General features: G+C 39.5%; 2 protein-coding genes across 3 annotated transcripts; one reads left to right on the top strand and one right to left on the bottom strand.

Annotated features, from left to right (window-relative positions):
* Window positions 1-653: 653 nt before the first annotated feature.
* On the bottom strand, window positions 654-4,746 carry TSR3 (TSR3 ribosome maturation factor). The gene is made up of 6 exons (XM_063414646.1): window positions 4,618-4,746; window positions 4,304-4,520; window positions 3,286-3,479; window positions 2,306-2,479; window positions 892-955; window positions 654-813 (listed from the first exon to the last, which is right to left on the bottom strand). The coding sequence occupies exons 1-6, from the start codon at window positions 4,697-4,699 to the stop codon at window positions 684-686; spliced, it is 861 nt and encodes a 286-aa protein (XP_063270716.1). The 5' UTR covers window positions 4,700-4,746; the 3' UTR covers window positions 654-683.
* Window positions 4,698-18,286, top strand: GNPTG (N-acetylglucosamine-1-phosphate transferase subunit gamma). 2 transcript variants are annotated; one of them, XM_063414644.1, is made up of 12 exons: window positions 4,698-4,803; window positions 4,883-4,937; window positions 5,193-5,260; window positions 7,402-7,456; window positions 7,565-7,648; window positions 8,706-8,799; window positions 10,083-10,197; window positions 10,733-10,815; window positions 11,069-11,197; window positions 12,514-12,595; window positions 13,713-13,908; window positions 18,042-18,286. In XM_063414644.1, exons 1-11 carry the CDS (start codon window positions 4,698-4,700, stop codon window positions 13,835-13,837), a joined length of 996 nt encoding a protein of 331 aa, XP_063270714.1. In that variant the 3' UTR covers window positions 13,838-13,908; window positions 18,042-18,286. The 2 variants fall into 2 exon arrangements, with proteins under 2 accessions (XP_063270714.1, XP_063270715.1); XM_063414645.1 differs by having other exon boundaries at window positions 4,749-4,803; window positions 4,880-4,937.
* Window positions 18,287-18,833: the final 547 nt, after the last annotated feature.

The following is an 18,833-nucleotide window of genomic DNA, read 5'->3' on the forward strand; positions in this document are numbered from 1 at the left end:
TAAGGGCCAGACAACGTGTATTTCTGACTTGGTACAGTGCCATTTTGAGTGATGAAAATACAGAGATAGCATTGATGAACCTGTGATCTGAAATTTCACAGTACAGTTCTGAATATGAAGTGTCAAAACACTGTGTTGTTGCTTGAGACTGTATCAGAGTAAATAAAATGAGCAATTAAAGTTCCTGAAAAGACATACTGAGATGTTAAACCAATTCCAAGAAGCATTTTTTTCCTTTGAAGCTTAGCTCAATCTATTCTAAATGGATGTAGCAATTAAAATACATAGGGCAGGTTCAAGCCTGCAAAAAGCAGAGACTTCCTATGTGGTAGGTACCATGAACAGGGCAATAGCTTTGTCATACTTTCCTTTTGAAATACAGACCAGAACTTTAGAAAGTTTACCTACTATACTATTAGTTAAAAATAATCCCCTATAAACCACTTTGCGGACATGTTGATTGGAATACAGGGTTGTTTATTTTTTAACTTGTAACTAATCTTCAAACTCCTTACAAAATAATTTAACATTCCATACTTACCCAAAAATTAAATAACCTAGGACCCTCGTGCATTAGAAGACCTACAAACCTGCATAGAGACTGAGGTTTGCTAAGCACCAAGTTACGGGTGAACAAGACACACACTCAAGGATTCACAAGAAAATGTCTTTATACAAAGATGTTACAACTCTTTGGAATTATTGGGGATTTTTATTTCTTCTGGACTGCTCTCATCAATGCTTTCATTGCTTTCAGTGGCATCATCTGGATTGCTCACGCTGTCCTCAGAGTCTTCCTTGCTTTGTGCTAGACTGGAAACATTTTTCAAGATTATAAAAGCAAAATAATTTACAGCAAGTAAGACTAGTATTTAAATTAAATTTCATTACCCTGAGGAATTGAATGGCCTGTTGGGATTAGAAAATTCTTTTTCTAAGTCAACATCAAATGGATCTGGAAAAAGAAGGAAAAACAGAAGATGAAAAAAGCATTTTCTTAATGGTCTGCTTTCATTTTCACCGATAATGGCAGGGAAGGGAAGACACAGAAAGTCTAGTTCACATCTCTCATAACTTTGCTATAGTTGTTTGATGAGAAACCAGGGGAGCTGACAAAATAACCCAAGTGCTGCCTGCCCCCATCTAGGGTTTTCACTCTTTTCCCTCATACCCTGCAAGAGGTTCAGTAGCTCTTTAGAGGTAGTCAGATTGCGTAAGTAGGTTTCTAAAGCTTTGGGTAAGAATAAGTTCTAAAAGGGCTATCTAGTGAGCTAATATCCACAGAGAAGTGAGTTACAGCTCTCCAGGTTTAGTTCTTGCTGAGTAAGGGTAGGGCTGGACTTACTTTGGCTGAAGTAGGGGGGAAGAACTGTTGCCTCAGAAAAGTCAAACAAGGCACGACAGCCTTGGTTCTGCAGTTCGACCAGAAAATATATAGGATTGTAGGTGGAAGTGTGCTTTAACTGGCATAGCCACATTGCCCCCTAAGAGCTGTCTTCAGTTTAATCTAACTAGTTAGGCTTCCACCAATCTGATGGTTTAATTCAGTATCATGGCAAAGAAATCAAAGCTTAGAACAACTAAAGGCTGCTGACCATCTTATAGTATGAGCCCCTGGCCTATTTTACAGGACTTAATCACTGTGAAAGGCAAATGTTAAATCGGATAATCTCGTTTGGTATGTTTTTGATTATTTGCCTTTCTTTTTGCTGTCTTGAATGAGACCAAGCAGTTACTGTGAATACAGCCTGAAATACTGGGATTCCAATAAATTACTGTAAGAGTTTGGGAATAAACTACTTGTCCTTATAAATTAATTTAATTATCTTTACAGGTCTGATTTTAAACATCTCGATTGAGGACTATATAAATATGTCTATTAAAGGTCGTTCTTAGGTTTATGCATAACTAACTTGCTGTCTGACTGCCTATATTTCTCTCAGTTCCTTCTCAATTACTAGTCTTTTTACTCATACTCTGCTTTTAAAATCTGTATCTAAAACAAGGAAGTATCATATTTTCTTTTTGCTCTTAAGTTTCCCAATTTAATTAGTTGAATAAGGGTAACTGCTTCACAGTTCAGCTGTGAATACACAAAGCATTAAATTGTTTTAGTCATTTCACCTATTTTAGTTGAAAAAATGGGCAAAGAGGTACACTTAGCACAGTAAAAAGACAGAGCAACACATATCAGCAAAGCACTTACCTTCCTCCTTGCTAATACTTTCATGAGATTTAAGGAAAAGACTCTGAAGAAACTAGTTAGAAAAAGGCCAGGTATAGTGTTTCTGTGTTTTTCTCTTACCTATTTCTTCATCTTTTTTTTCTTGGACACAGGCTAAAAAGTCCTTCTCAATGTGTAGCACATCATCCTGGCAATGACAGCCTGCATATTTTTCCAAGAGATCTTTGTTCAGGTCAATAAATGTCTTACCCCATTTAAATTGTCTTAGAAGAATGGTGGCTAGATCTGGGAATCCTAAAACAGAAAATAAGTTATCAGTTTTCTTCTTTAGTATGAGATTTTACTCGGCTTACATGTTTCTAGTTCAGTACATGCATACATGTCAATACAATAGAAAGGTGTTTGCCAGTGTTTCTTTCAGTGTTCAGGGATTAAAACTTTTGGAAAGACAAATATTTTCAAATTTCAGTTTAACTTAAAACATGGAACTGAATCCAAGAATATTTCATAGCCTTTTAGCGAGTGTTACATAAAAATATTTTGTACCAGGTAATGAATGATTCGAGCTCTAGGTCTCACAGCTCTTCAGTACAAGACCAATTGTACATACAGTATTTTCAGAAGATATGATTTGTCTGCAGTATGGTTGAGCATTTCTCTTATAAAAGTTCTGTGAGGAGTCTGGAAAACATCACCAGAGGGGGCAATTTCTTTTGTTGTCACCCGGACCTCACCCTATTAACAACCAGCTGCTACCTCTCATTAAGACCTCTCATTAAGGCAAAGGTGCCTAAGAATTTGTGTTCTCTTTTCTCTTTGTTTTAGCAGTTTTTCTAACATAACACACCATCAGACAAAATGAGGATTGTAATTTTGTTTAGTGCCCTGTTTAGAAGCTGACTTGAATACTCCCACAGATACCTCAGTACCACTGATAATACACACTTGGAAGAAAGCTAGACAATCTGATCCCAAAGTCAAGAAAGTGATGACCAACGTGACAGCATTACAGTTTATTTTGTCGCAGACCATATCTTTTGATTTATTAAGGATGAAGGAATTACTAGCAATATAATTCACATCAGACAGATTGAGCCTACCAACAATGCAAAACGCTGCAGCAAAAGCTTCCACGCAGGACAGCTTGCACGGCCGACCATAGTTTACAGGATTTGCAGCCACCAAGTAAGGCAACAACCGCAGATGACTCCCCCTTATTCTCTTAAAGGGAGTTTCTTCTAATTTGGCCCATGAGCAATCTATGACTGCAATTCCACTCTGAACAATGACATGCCTGAAAAAAAGAAACGTCACTGTATTTGAAAAATTGTCACCATTATAAAGTAAGAATTCCAATTGCCGCTTTGTACTGGCGACCAACTTGCATACAACCCCTGCTTTTGTCAATCAAAACCCTTACACTTTACAATAACCTACAATAGAGATGTAATGAGAAAGAAGAGTTGCAAGATTTTCCTCCAAACAGCCAAATGGCAAAATAAGGTTAATCTGTATGTTTCAGAATGAAATGTGAATAATTCTTGATTTAAAAATGTGACAGAGAAGTGTGGTTAGTAGTAATGTTCACACCTTAAACCACCAAAGTTCTGATTTAGGCTCTCTGCTAGGTTGTCTCTGCTTCTAGAGATCTTTTCTCTGAGTAAGTAAATCTTTATAAAATTCTGCAGGCACATTTGAAGAAAACTCTCATTTTCCACAAAAAGTTTTCTGGTTAACACATTGTGTTGTCTAACCGAAAAATATGGTATGATAAAGACACAGTAGCTACAGGGCCATGCTCTGAAGAAATTAACCTACAAGACGGGCACCTTTATTTTTCATTGGGATCTACAGATGCTTTTCTCATCTGATACGAGCTGTGTAAAAATGTTAAGCTGATTTGATAAAACAGCTCTGTTTCTCATGTTCATGCATCAGTGTAATGTAATAAGGGCAATTTCATTCCGTATGAGTTTCGGCCGTGAATCAGTGGTTAAAATTCTCTCCTTAATACAGCATGAGGACGGTATTTGAACCAAGTGCTCTCCCTCGCCGTCCTTTGAGCTCCCCCGCCTTCCCCCGCCGCCCGGGCTTTGCCAAAAGGCACCGGGGCCCCACCTGTCAGCGGGAGAGACATACTCCGTAGCCAGCGGACTCAGGACGACGCCCGGGAATCTCTGGCGGAGGCGCAGGGATCGCAGCAACCCTTTTCGGGCTAGTTTTCTCCCGGTGCATTTCTTGGGATCGCAGTGTCCGAGCTCCCACATGGCAAGAGGGCAGGGGAACTTGGCCTCCCGAGCGCCCCCATCGGCGGCCCTCTCGCCCTCCAGGCAAGCTGAAAACAGCGGGTGCACATCAGTGCCCACCGGCGACGCAGCACTGCCCGGCAGGATGCGCCTGCCCTTGCCCGCGTCCCGCGGCGCCTCACGCACCTCTCAGCGCGGCCTCCGCTTCCGCCGCGAAAGTCTCGAGGCTGCGAGTTCCACGCCGACCCCCGCGCCGGCCGCGCTCCATGGCCGCGCTCGACGGAGGCACCGCCCCGCGGCGCCGCGCACTTCCGCTTCCGCTACAGGCCATGGCGGCCGGGCTGCTGCTGGCGGCGCTGGGCGCGGCGCTGGGTGGGTGCGAGGGCCGCGGCGCGAGTGGACGCACCGGCGGCTTGGTCCATCCGCCGCGCCAACTGCTCTCTCCTAGCAGGTTTCTTCGCGTCGGCGGGGAAGATGAAGATCGTGGAGGAGCCGAATACGTTCGGGTACGTGGCCGCCTGCTCGCCGTGTCGTCCCACGATCCACCCGCACTCGGCGGGTTCTGGTCTGTCTGCCGTTGTGCGCGCTTCAGCCCGTTTCTTCCTCCGGGGATGGGGCGCCGGGCCAGGCCGCTGCCGCAGACCCCGCTGTTGGCCCGCGGGCAGGGGCTTTCGGTGTTGGGACACTCAGGTAGGGGAGCATGTGTGCACGGCCAGATGCACAACTCAGCCTTAAACGTTTAACTTTCCTTCTTTTGAAAGGTTGAATAACCCATTCTTGCCTCAAACAAATAGGCTGCAGCCAAAGATGTCCCCATCTGCAGTATCAGGTATATGCAACCGTTTTATATAAACATATTTTTTTTGGTACAGTTTTCATCATTTAGCAACAGTTGTTAGCAGTGCAAATAGTCTGTTTCGACTTTATGCACACAAAACCGAATTTTGCGTGTGATTTTATATGCATCATGGAAAATAAGCACGGGCAACTATATTTCATTGTGTTCCTGAAGGATTAAAGTTCCTAGATTAACTTCACTGGTGGTTCCAGGTCCCAGTGCTGTTAATACTGTTTTTGTGACAAGACTATCCATATGTTTTATTCTGTGTTTTTCTAGCCAGTCATGGATCCTTTTGACTCACAGTAAACACTCTTTTCTTCTTGACACAATCCTCAACATCATTGAGATTATAATATAAAAGTCATCCCTTATCTCATCCATTATCTCGTAGTGCATAATACCCAAAAATAGTTTAAAAAGAATTCTTAAAAAGGATAAAAGGATAGCCTCGGAACCAGTCAGAGGGGCTCAGTTTCACACAAAGCCTAAGTGTTGCAACATAAATACACCACTCAAGCAAAATAAACAGGAATGTAAAAAATTCTAGGCCATCTATAGAGGAGAGCAGATAAACACTGGAGGCAAAGACTCAGAAAAGGGAGTATCTCTTGTCTCTCTCCTAACCTTGTGCACGGACTTAAACCTTGTTCAGATTCAAGAAAGGCATTTTGCTATGACAACATTGAATGTAATTATGCTTAATATTTTCTGTTGTGTTTTTCAAACTCAGGTGTATAATTCTGCATGTACTGCATGTAAAATGTGAAATAGTTAGAAATGGGATTAGTAATAGAATGCTGAATGGAAAGATGCTGAAAGTAGCAGGTAAAAAGGACAGCACAGCAGAAATCCCTTCTTTCTTTGCTGTGGGATCTTACATGTAGCCAAAAATTGGGAATGTATACGGAACATGAACCTAGGCCATGGAACCCTGCCTTGCACAATTATTTCTTTAGCATGGAAATCATACTTGTTCTTTTCTTCTACAAAACAGTTGGGGTAATAGTTCTGGTAATTTCTGTTCTACAGCATCTGCCCTGGAAAGGGAGACACGAGTTTAATGCATTCCTCGTGGACATTCACATTTGCCTTTTTTCATCTGCAGGGAGAGCATCTTAATCACTGGGGCACAGATTTCATGTAGTAGAGGAGCAAACCCTTTGGCCAAGCCCATCTCTAGAATGAAATGCAAGGTCATACAGTCAGAAAAGCATTTGGGAAAGAGAACCTGCCTGTATCCCAGTGGTTAAAGCATTCTGGAGGGCATAATTCTGGTAGTCTGACCTTTGTAGGATTGCTTGTCTGGATACATGGAAAAAGTACCCACACAATCCTGACAGTGGGGAATTAGAATCCAGGATGGGGTCTTACTTTATATGCTTCGTAATCTGTTTTTTTCTTTCCTCATAAATATTTAGTAATTCCAAGGAAAATTTCCTTATATGAGAGATACTGAAATTCTCCTCTAGCATGTAGTCCGGAGCTTTTCACTCTCTTTTTAATGAGCTGTCTTGGCTTCCTTTGACAGCAATTCTTGTAGTCAATACTACAAGAGTAGAATTGCAACTGCTGACCTGTCTGACAGCAAAAGATTTATCTTGTTGAATACTACCTGGATCAGACCATGAAGGCAAACAGCAAAAAAGAATATCCAGTTTGAGAATCTCAGTGAAACCTAAGTATGTAGCAATGTCAACATTTTGAACAAATGGGCTTTGCTGGTATAAATTTGCAGATGGATGAATTTAGAGACAGACAGCTGCCAAATGAGAGTTTCAGTGATTTCAGTGTTAGATTTTGGCAGGATCTGCACTGATGATTCACTGATGATTCCTTTTATGGACCCAGCTTCTAAATGTTTATTTTTGTACAGGTTTCTCATTTTTGTTGTAGAAAGAGGCTTATCTATTTCACTGGGTAGTGAGAATAAAAAACACTGAAAATCATTATGCAAGCCAGTATAGTCCTAGTGAGAACTTACAGTATTTCTTATGGAAGATAAAAATTTAGTTATGTACAGCAGAAAACTATATTTGTCACATACTCCTCACACTTTTGTCACTGCAGTAGCTTGCTTAAATTTAACCAAAACATTATTTTTCCTTTATGTCATGTTGTGATGTTTTTAGGCCCTGCACATCTCTTTAGGCTTGCCGGCAAGTGCTTCAGTTTTGTGGAATCCACGTGAGTAATGGATTTGGATATTTGTTTGTATACTTACTAGGAATTAACTAGTTTTTTATTCCAGTCTAAAACATTTCTTATTTTCTATTTATTTTCTCTCCTTTTAAGGTACAAGTATGAGTTCTGTCCTTTCCATAATGTCACTCAGCATGAGCAGACTTTTCGATGGAATGCCTATAGTGGGATTTTAGGGTGAGGCATTTAGATCTTTTATGTTTCAGCTGTGTTACCTGCCGACCACTTCATAGATTGCAAAAAGGAGGCAGTTTTAAAATTAGGATTCTTCCATTGGTCAGCTTAGGTCATGGTAGTTCCCAAGGTGTAATGCATAAAATACCCTGTCTTGAAAAATTCAGATTTTTTTTTTGTTGTCATTGATAAATACTAGCCTCCTGTTATAAATGGAGACTGGTTAATAACCAGTGCCAACTGCAAGTGTGATATGTTCATGTGAGAAATTCAATAATGTCTAACTGAAGCTTATATTAACACAGATTTCACGTCCATTTAACTATTTGGAGTTTGAGTTAAATACAAAAATTACAAAATGAAAAGAGTGCTTTATGCCTAATGGTTGTCAAACATTATAAAAAGTTATAAAACCCTCAATGTAGACACAAAAAAAAAGCATCCCGGAGTATTTAAAGATCCTGCATCATAATATCACCAAATCATAATACCTAAAATAAATCTAAATATAAACCGAACCATTGCTTTTGTAGGTATTTTGTATGTAGATGTCTCTTTTTTTCCTATATGCAAAACGGTAAGCCAGTATGTGAGGAAATCTGGTACATCACCATGCTGAGGGTATCATTTGCGTTGGGACTTGCAGAAGTAGACTAATTTTTGTAGGTGCTCTCACCAGGGCTAAAAACCCTGCAAACAGAGTTGCACAGGGTACTTAGGGTATTTACATACCCATGGAATTTGTCGTGGAATTGATCTATTCATTGGCATTTTACTTGACTTAAACACAGATTTCTAAGTGCACATGGTCTGCAAACTGAAATTTGATCCAAAACTCAGCTCTCAAAAAGTGCTATTGAAATGTCCTGTATAGCAACCTGGATAACAAACTACACAGCTCCCAAGGTGCTGGCTGTAGGAAATGGAAATACTAAGACAACAAAAATGGAGTATATATACTTAAATTGAATATGGTATAAGGGTATTGTTGGTTTTCTTCCTGAGGGTTCATCTTTTTCTGTCCAGTAACTTTAAACAAAATGGTGTCCTCTTTTTTCAGAATCTGGCATGAATGGGAAATTGACAACAATACATTTACTGGAATGTGGATGAGGGAAGGAGACTCCTGTGAAACTAAGAGCAGACAGACAATGGTATAATAACTTTAGCTATGCTAATTCAGGCAGTATGACTCTGCATACACTTGTGAGACTACAAACTAAAACATTGCTACCCTGAAGAAGTCATCATTTAAGCTGTGATAAAAAACATAAAGATTAATTCTTGCAGGAACTATGTGAATGACTGGAGGAGGAAAACTAGAATCAGGATAAAATTTTGAAGACATTAACTTATGTTTTCTCATTGGTTACTTACAACTCTTTTTTTCCATGATAGAGTGGTATAATTACTGCTGTAGAAATATAGTGCAGTGTTTTGTACTTTGTGTGAGGCAAAATAAATAGCTCTTTGTTAAATTCAAGATACCAGCTGTTAAAAACATCCAGGCAAAAGGAGGGAAAAGAATTAGGCAGTTAGCAATAGCATGCTGAGAAGCTAAGCATGGTGTTAGAACAAGCACTAGTGGCATTTCAAGAAAGACTTTGAGGTGATGGAGTATGTCTGGAGGAGGGCACTGGAGCTGTGGCAGCATCTGGAGCATAAGCGTGATGAGTAGCACCTGTCAACCAGCATCCCCAGGTCTTTTTCCACCAGGCAGCTTTCCAGCTATTCTTGCCCATGCCTGGAACAGTGCACGGGGTGCAGTACCCAAGTGCAGTACCCAGCAGTTTGCCTTGTTGAATCTCTTGCCATTAGCTGCCAACTTGGCTGCCATATCCTGTCCAAGGGGAAAATGTTTCCTCTAATGGAGATGCCTGCTTAACATTTTTATTTCCCATAGAAGCTGCAGAAAGAACTCATATTCTTGTATGACCTTTGGTATTGTAATTGTAATCTTTTACTGGCATTTCATTCTGAAGACAGAAAATATTGGTGCTGCAAATCTAAAGATGAAAACAACTCTCTCCAGTCTGGATGTGTCTTGTATTCTTAAATTAGCACATTGGTCAGAAATAAAATTTAAGAAAATTGTGCTTATGTCAGATGAGATTCTAAAGGGTGTCCTATTCACTGTCCTTTTTACTCTCATTCTTGCTGGAAATATGGTGCTTAGTAGTCTGAGCAACAATGGTTGGTGGGGAGAATCATCTCCCATTAGAGAAAATAATTTTCATATTTCATAAAATCAATGGGCGATGTGCTTGCTATGATGCCTTTTCTGTCAGAAAAAATAAAAAAAGGCACTAGAAGCTTTGACATGACAGTATGTACAGAAATGCATCTACTGATATTGGAACACAGCAAATTGATCATCAGTGATGATATCGTTTCATGTAGACCTTTTTTGCTCATCTTTGTTTTTACTGATGTTTAGGTTCATCTTGTTTGTGGAAAGAGCAATAAATTGGCTTATGTGTCTGAGCCAAGTACTTGTGTTTACTCTCTGACATTTGAGACTCCTCTTGTGTGCCATCCCCACTCACTTTTAGGTAAGATTTAAAAAATACTTTGTGGAACAGCTGGCATATTACACTATTCTCAGAGTGTGCATTTTTAGGTTGAGTTAGTACCTTAATATAAATTATATTAAATGTTAACATATTAAGTGTTTTTTAAATCCTAGTCATTATAACACATAGATATTTCTCAAATAAATTGTCATTGCTAGTGTAGACCCAGTGAATGATTTGGGGTTTTTTTCTTTTTTTGGACTGTAGGAATAGGCCCTGTAGTATCTGCCCATCTACTTACATTACAAAAAAAGCTCAGTAAGAATTACATTGAGCAAAGGAATATGAGGCCTTGTATCTGGAAATAAGAAAAATTTCTGGTGATTCTTCAGAAACTTTAAATGTGTGAAGCACAATTTAAGTATAGGCCCAGCTTTTGAAAGCAGTAGAGACTGTGTAATGTATAGAAGCATTCAGTTCTTGAAACAAATATTCTTGCATGATACTAGAGGAGGAATTAACTAATGCAGGACAGTGCTCTTGGTTTTTACATGGTTTGACTTCCATTTTTCAGTTTATCCAACTCTGACTGAAGCACTGCAAAAGAAGTGGGATGAAGCAGAGCAGCTTCTCTACGATGAACTAATAACCGACCAGGTTTATTAATTTTTTCCAGCTCTATTTGGTGAAAAAACAATTACTGTCAAATAGCCAAACCTGGCTTCTGTACTTTCTCCTTTCAGAGTATATGCATTTGTTCTGCAGTTGGCAAATAGTAATTTTCATGTTCTGTAGCTACTATATGAACTGGTAATGAAGCTTGAGGACTTGAAATGGCCAGTACAAATTAGAAGCAGAGATAAGAGTTGAATGGATTGATCTATCACCTTTTGGCAACTTTCTCTTTTAGGGTTACAAAAAAATTCTAAAAGAGATTTTTGAGGAAGCAGGACTTCTAAAAGCAACAGAAGAAAACGAAGTAGAAAAACAGAGTAAGAAAATAACTCTGGAATTTGAAACAGTGGAAAAGTGCAGTAAGGTATAGAACATAATATTTGCAATGTCAAATCGCCACCTTTTTACTGTATGACAATATCAGTGGGAGAGCATTATGCAATCGTCCTTGGTATTCAACTGAATCACTTCATATAGTGTGATTTAGTATCTTTATTATAGTCCCTAAGTCAAAAACAAACCAGCAAAAATGAATGCCCAGTAAGAAGATGGGGGTTTATGAAGGAATTAGTGTATGCACTTGGGTTATGAACACCTTGTAGATACTCTTTCTGGGTAATATCAATCTGGAGACAGGAAGGAATTACTCATGAAGATAAATGGGTAACCAACCTCAAGAATGCTGACACTTCTCTCTGTAGATAATTACCCAGACTTGCGTTAGAATGCATTGGCTGTTGCACAAGCAAAAGGCAGAATGGCTGTATTCATTTCTGAATGACTCTTCTTCTGCAACAGAATTGGAATGGGGAAAATAGAGGTAGAAGATGTGCTCAGCCTAAAAGTGTGCAACCTGATAATCAGAAAAAGAGCATGGAAGGGAACTCGTTCATTATAATGCAGAGGAGCAGTTGCTGTTGTCTTTATTTGCAAAATGTAGCAAAGACAAAAAAACATGTAGTCATTCGTGAATATAACCAAATAAAACCATGGTTAAGCTGAATATACTTTAATGGAAAGATCACCATTTTGATCTCATAGGAGCTGGAACAGTCATGTGGGGTTTTTTTCACTCATTAACAATACAGTATTTAATAATTTCTGGGTTTTTTTCTCGCTTCATCATAGCTTAATGGACATAAATTGGCTGGTTTGGTAACCACAGAATCTTAAATACTTACTCTTTTGCTCTGTCTTTATTCATGTAAACACCAAAACACAACAAAATATAGGGGCTTCTTTGAGATTTCATATGTATGCTTTGAGTCTCAAAAGAACTAAGCAATCCCTGTCAGTTAACAGAAACTGCTGAGAGCAAGAACATCAAGAGTTGAGGAGTTTATCGATAAATTTCCATACTGCAGAATTATGATCATTATAAAACAAGGGTAGTCATGAAGCAAACTTCAGATTTTGTTCTATGATAAAATGCTAGTGGCAGGACAGATTTGAAATAGTTTCAGAAAGCATTCCTAATTTTTACTCTTGGGCTGGAAAAAAGCTGGCTGCTCTTTTGGTAATACAGACGTATCTTTTTCTAAAATTTGGTCTGTGTTTATGGAACAAACATTTTAAGATCTTTAAAGCCAAAAGGTGTAACAGCTGTGCACAGAGGCTTTTTTAATTTAGGTATGTATTTGAAAAGTGGGAGAACTATTTTTAATGTATTTTCTTTCTTAGGAATACAAGCAACTTTCTGAAGAAATACAAAAACTTAGAGTCTTATTAGGTCAGCATGGTATTGCGTACAAAGAAAATTCTGGTGAGTTTTTTTGATAACATTCTTTTCCATTGTTGTCTGCTCAGAATGTGAATACCTCACTGTTGTTTTCAGTTACAGCAACAGTTAAGTAATCTGGAATATATGGAGGTAAAATTCAGTAGACAAAGTTTTAAATGTGTACTTAGGTTTTGATTCCAGTGCACAAGGACTTACTTTGTCCTCCAAAAATCTGTTGATGACTTGAAGTTCTAGCTTATTGATAAAAATTGACCGCTGTTGTAACTGAAGTTTGTCTCCGGCCCTTAAGGTGCCAGTTTAAAAGGAAATTGATATTACATCATTAATAGCACAAATGTGTCTTTTAAGTAACTCCACTTTCTGTATTTTAACTACAAGGTCTGATTTCTTTCATAACGCTTGAAGTTTTCTCTGTATCTTTTTGGATTGATTCTTTTCCTTTTAGAAGTTGCCTATTTCTTTCTTCCCTCTCTTTGATTTCTGTTAGGTAACTACCATATCACATAAAATTTTTAGAAGGAAAGTCTGGTGCTGGCTGTGAAGGGGGCACAGCTTAACTGGATGAATTTCAGACAAGTTGTATTTTAATTTTTTGGAGGAGTTTGTAGTTTGGTTTTCTATTTGTTTGTTTGTTTGTTTTCACCCATTCCTTCCAGAGCATCTTGCCCTTTATTACGTGAACTATTTGTCAAAGGAGAATTTAATGTCCAGGCATACATGTATATACACAAATATATGTATCTTTTTTTTTACAGATTGTATGTTCAGAATTGGCACTTCAACAAAACAACCTTTGAGCTAATCAAATTAGCTTAAAATTAGTGACACTTATTTTTTTCTTTTTGCTTTGAGAAACTTTTCTGGGAAAAAAACTCATATAAATGTCTTGTAGAACATGTTATTTGCATATTTAAACTATTAACAGTGTAATTTGCACAGTATTTCTGCCTGTTTGGTAGTTCTTTCATTATTGCAGTACTTTTAATTATTGCAGATTAACACTGTATAACCAGAGGCAGAATTCAGTTTACTGTAGATGATTTATTTCAAAATTATTTAGTGAATTCTGTGACAAAAAACATTTTGGTGTTTAAAAGCCAAAATAACTGATGTCTTATTAAAAAACTAAATTTTACAGCTGGAAATATCAGTGTTGAGTATGTAAGTCACCAACAGGCAACTGCAGTGGCATCAGTTCTTAATGGGTCAAAGGATGATGAGCACCTGCATGGCGATACAGGAATTTGGAATCACACTGTATGAAGAAACTTGTGTGGTACAGAATTTAAATTAAACTGAACATGTGTTATGCCAAAAAGATGTTTTACCTTCTTGTGAGTATTATTGATTTTTTGAATTTCTGCCCTAAAGCAAACAGAGTGTAGTAGAGTGAGGGCACATCCTTACGAGAATAGTTGGCTAGTTCTGACAACATGTGTAACACTTCTCTGCTAAGACCAGTATTCGGCATGAATTTACAGATTCAGTGTGTCTAGTCACAGCTTTTGCTATTTTTATTGATCAAGTGTGGTAGAAGTTGGAGTAAATACAAACCAGCTCAAGACCAGTGCTGCAAGATGATGTAATAAAAGTGCTAAACTAGCAAAGTTTTCAGCACCCTGTCCCCAGCCCCTCCCCTGGCCCTACCCCAGCAACTCCTCCCCAAGCCCCACATTCAGCCACCCCCCTCCGCTCTCCCTGCCCGCTCCTCTAGCCCCACTGCAGCTACTGCTCCCCAAGCCCTGTCCCCAGCCATCCTTCTCCCCAAGTCAACCCAAATATCCTCCCCTGGGGAAAACCACAAGCCCACCTCCCCCAGACAGCACCCATGGGTGTGTCCCCCCACCCCAGCAACCCACCAGAACCCCCACCAGCCACAACCATGGGACCAGCCAGGAGAGGCTGAGAGTCGCAGAGCTTTAATCACAGGGAGCAGTGGGTCACATGGGTGCTGTGGGGTGGTGGGACAGCCCAGGGGACACGAGGCAGCACCTCAGGAGGTGATGGGGCAGGTGACCCCAGGGCCCTTCAGGCCACAAGAGGCCCCAGGCTTCTTGTACAAGTACTGCTGCTGGTAGTCCTCAGCACAGTAGAATTCCCTGGCCGGCTTGATGACAGTGGTGATGTCCCCAGTCTGCTCTGCTCCCAGTTCTTAGGACTGTCCCATGGCCGGGAAGCCTGGAGGGACTCCCCAACCCTACTGCCCCACACATGACACACCATGGGCAGGGTCTTGTCCCATACTCCCAAGTTGGGGAAATTGGCTGGTGTCACAGCGTCCCCAGAAGGGTTCCTGGTGTTACCCCATGCTCATAGTGTCTTATTGTGGGAAGTCTGGTGTCTGCAGGGGGACCACAATGTCCTCAGTGTGAAAAATAAGGTTCACTCTCTTGGTAAAATTTAAAAGTTTAATAAAGGACAATAGGAGACAGAGACAATAAAGCAAAGTTTTTAACAGTTGGGTGCTTGGCATTCAGCCAAGAGCATAGCTGCTATGTCAGAGACAGGCTTTGAATACCTTTTGTGTTACATCAGCCTGTTACATATTCATAAACAGTTATGCATATTTTTCTTTCTATTTTTTCTTTCATTATTTTTTACTCTTTTTTACTTGAATTTTTTTTTCTTGGATCCTGTTTTTTTTCTTACTCTTTTATAGCCCTAGTAGGTGGAAGTTTGGTTGTTGGCAACAAAGAAGTTAACAAATGACATCCATGTCCACTGTATGTTAGAAAAGCCTCTGTATTTTCTGCTACATTAAAAAACCTGAACGGAAAAAGCTGTAAACATCCTGGGGCCATTTTTTGCCTTTTTATCACCAACAGGTCTCATCCTACCCATTTACAGGATCAGCAGCAGTAACTTAAAGTCAGGTGTATTTCAGAGGTAACAGTAAAACAAAGTAGTCTTTTCATTTTGTAACTCTCCAAACCTCACTGTTTAGTAACAAAGAAATCCAAAGCAAACAGACAAACAAAAAACCAAAACGAAAACCCCAAACCCCCCTTGCCCTAAAGAACACAGAAAGAGAAAATATACCAATATTATTTTAATAAAAATAAATTCCTTCCCCCTTAGAAAACCAGGCAAATTTAATTCTTGTTAATTTTGGTTCTGATGTGTTAGGTTAAAGAAGTCACATAGTTTAAAATATAAATACATAAACATGAAATGAAAAAAAAAAAAACCACATAATTTAAAATATAAACTGAAAAAATTTATGAAATATAGATACGCTATATATAATATTGTGTATATTGCTATGATATTCTATATATTATATACATAGATATGACTAGAAAAGATAAATGGTAATGATAAATATAAAAATAATAAATATAAAGAAATAGTGGAATATACCTTAAAACAGAGAGGGTTTTGGTTTGAGTTTGATTGGTGGCAGGGGTCTTCTAGGGTTGGTGTCTGGGTGTCTTTCGGGGCGTTTATTTTAGGGGGTTTTGAACAATCTTTTGCCGTCCCTTTCTGCGTGTCCCCGACGCGCGGGGAGCCCCGGGCCAGGCCCCAGTGCTGCCTCCCTGTGGACACAGCGCGGTGCTGCAGATGTTCATCCCAGGTGAGCTTCTGGCTTGAATAGAGTTTGTTTCCAAGTAAAACTCGGGGTTGTCTAGAAAACCTGAATTTGTGGGACGCACTGGGTTTGTTTTCCCTATCCCTGCATCGTCAAGAACACTCCTGGTGCTGTGTTAGGCAGTGGAAGGAGGGGAGAGCTGCATTTATTTAATTCCGTTGTTCTTGTATTTTTTTTCATGTTATTTTATTTTATTGTATTTTATTTTTTCATGTTTTTTTGTTTTGTATTTTTAAAAACATTTTAATGTTTCTTCTAATTTTATATTTTTCAATTTTTAATTTACTTTGATGTTTTATATTTATGATTTTACTTTTTACCCTTTTTTTAATAACTTAATTTTTTATTTAGATTTATGTTTTATTTTTATGTTTGGAGGTTTTTTTGTATTTTTTAATTTTTTCTTTGTAATTTTTTCCTTTGTAATTTTTTCCTTTGTAATGTTTTCCTTTGTAAAATTTTCCTTTGTAATTTTTGCCGCCTTCAGTGGTGCCACAACAAAGATGGCGGCCCAACAAGAAGTGGTTTCAGCCACAACCAATACGGCGGCCGGAACTAGGGGCAGCCACCTGATGCCCTGCTCAAGATGGCGGGTTGGCACGCTGCTTTTGGCCTTTCCAAGACGGCGGCCAAAAAAGGCGGGAAAAACACAAAGACCCCCCCCCCATTGGCATCTACCCTACTGCCTGTGTGAGACACCGAAAACGGCGCCGCCCGGGAACAATTTTCCGCGGCGCTTCCTGGTGCGAAGCAGCTGTGTGCCCACTCTGCCGAGCCGCGGTGCGGTTCCCACGGTCATTTTGGTAAGGCCCCTGAGACCGGCGACACCCGGGGGCCTTTGGGGGTGCCACAAACAAGATGGCGGCTCGTCGTCGGGGCAGCCACCTTCCCAAAAGGGCAGGGAGGCACAGGGACCCCGGCTTTCTCCTCCCGGCTGCCTGCGTGGGACCCCGAGCACCAGCTTGCCCCGTGGAGCTTTGGGTGTTCTGTTAGATGCTGTTTTTCATTGTTGACAGCTTTTTCTGTTCAGTGTTTTTAAGGTGGGGTTTGATCTTTCACTGGGTAGTTTTACTCTGTTTGGCCATGGGATGTGACAAGGCATGTGGTCTATTGATTTCATGTTATGCTTCTTAGTGGAGGTGTTGATCAGGTTGTGTTTGATTGGAATTTTGTTGATTTTTTTTTTTTTTGGTGGGTTGTTCTGTATTTCAAGGATATGTTTTCTAAGATTTACATTGGTGTCATGGGCTGTAGAATGAGGTAGAGGGCAGGTTTTTATTGATTTAGTGGTGCTTGTGGCTTTTATTATGGTGAGTATGTAGTGTTGATTTTGGTGGGTCTGAGGTAGTGAGCTGTAGTTCATTTGTCAGGGTACATAAATGTTTCTATTGGATTTTAATTTAGTGTATTATTAGGGCTTTATTTCTTTGGCTTGTTTGATTGCAGTATGTTCTATAGTTACAGATAATGTGGGAGGTATTGTTTATGGTTCCACTGATCTTTTTGTTTTGTGTGTATTAAGAGGTGGCATTTTTGTTTGGATGGTTTGAGGCATTATGGGGTTATTGCGTTAGGAAATTTTTTTGGTGTTGTTAATTTAAGTTTATTTGTGATATTTTTATTTTTGTAGTTTGATTTGTTTGTTGTTTTGGTGGTTTATATTACTTTTATTTTTGGGAACGTGGGTATTGATGGATTTTTAGGTATTTTTTGGAGGGTAGTGATGCATCTTTTTTAGTAGTCCAGATTTTTTCATGTTGTTCATTAGTTTGGCTAATTTTATAGAGTATTGGTTATTATTTTTTCAGTAAGTGTAGGGATAGAGGGGTTTTTTAGTCACGTTTAGACACTTGACTCCCGTTGTTTTTCCTCTTGCAGGCAGCTGGCAAAAGAGGAGAGAGAGCCCCTGCGAGGCAGAGCCCCTGGAAGGCCCTGTCCCGGTCCGAGGTTCCCACTTTTCTCTCCGACTCCCAGGGAATTGCTGGAGCAGAACCAGAGAGTGTCCATTTCATTTCCTGCCTTTTCCAATAAACGGTGACTTTCAGCTGGAGTGTGTTCCTGGTGTCATCCTCCTCCTCCTCCTCCTCCCTGTATTTGTAAATAAATGTCCTGATTTTGGCCAAGTGGAATTTTGTTGTTCCAGGGATTGTGGGAAATTTTTCCCTTCTGATTTTTCCTTTTTAACTTTTCCTTTTTAACTTTTCCTTTTTAACTTTTCCTTTCTATTTTCTCCCCCTCTCTATTTTTCCTCTCTCTATTTTTCCCCTCTCTATTTTTCCCCTCTCTATTTTTCCCCTCTCTATTTTTCCCCTCTCTATTTTCCCCCTCTCTTTTTTCCCCCTCTCTTTTTTCCCCCTCTCTCTTTTTTCCCCTCTCTCTTTTTTCCCCTCTCTCTTTTTTCCCCCTCTCTCTTTTTTTTCCCCTCTCTCTTTTTTTCCCCTCTCTAATTTTTCCCCTCTCTAATTTTTTTTTTCCTGTGTTTTACTTGAAATTTTATTTCAATTTTTTTTTTCTCTTCTCTCTACTCCTTTATAGCCCGAATATGTGGAAGTTTGGCTGGTGGGAACAGAGGAGGTGACAAATGAAATCCATGTCCACCGCACGTCCGGATAGAATTGAGAGTGCAGCTAGAGAAACCTCTGTATTTTCTGCTAAATTAGAAATCCTAAA

Source organism: Prinia subflava, chromosome 17, assembly GCF_021018805.1.
Source record: "Prinia subflava isolate CZ2003 ecotype Zambia chromosome 17, Cam_Psub_1.2, whole genome shotgun sequence".
Classification (NCBI taxonomy): Eukaryota; Metazoa; Chordata; class Aves; order Passeriformes; family Cisticolidae; genus Prinia; species Prinia subflava.

What these genes read in the sequence shown, in the direction of transcription:
- GNPTG (XM_063414644.1), top strand. Translation starts at nt 4,698, where the DNA reads ATGGCCGCGCTCGACGGAGGCACCGCCCCGCGGCGCCGCGCACTTCCG. An exon ending in GAGGAGCCGAATACGTTCGG is followed by an intron (nt 4,938 to 5,192) that starts GTACGTGGCCGC and finishes TTCTTTTGAAAG; the next exon opens with GTTGAATAACCCATTCTTGC. An exon ending in CAGTGGAAAAGTGCAGTAAG is followed by an intron (nt 11,198 to 12,513) that starts GTATAGAACATA and finishes TTTCTTTCTTAG; the next exon opens with GAATACAAGCAACTTTCTGA.
- TSR3 (XM_063414646.1), bottom strand. Translation starts at nt 4,699, where the DNA reads ATGGAGCGCGGCCGGCGCGGGGGTCGGCGTGGAACTCGCAGCCTCGAG. An exon ending in TATGTCTCTCCCGCTGACAG is followed by an intron (nt 3,480 to 4,303) that starts GTGGGGCCCCGG and finishes TCTTTTTTTCAG; the next exon opens with GCATGTCATTGTTCAGAGTG. An exon ending in AGGCCATTCAATTCCTCAGG is followed by an intron (nt 814 to 891) that starts GTAATGAAATTT and finishes AAATGTTTCCAG; the next exon opens with TCTAGCACAAAGCAAGGAAG.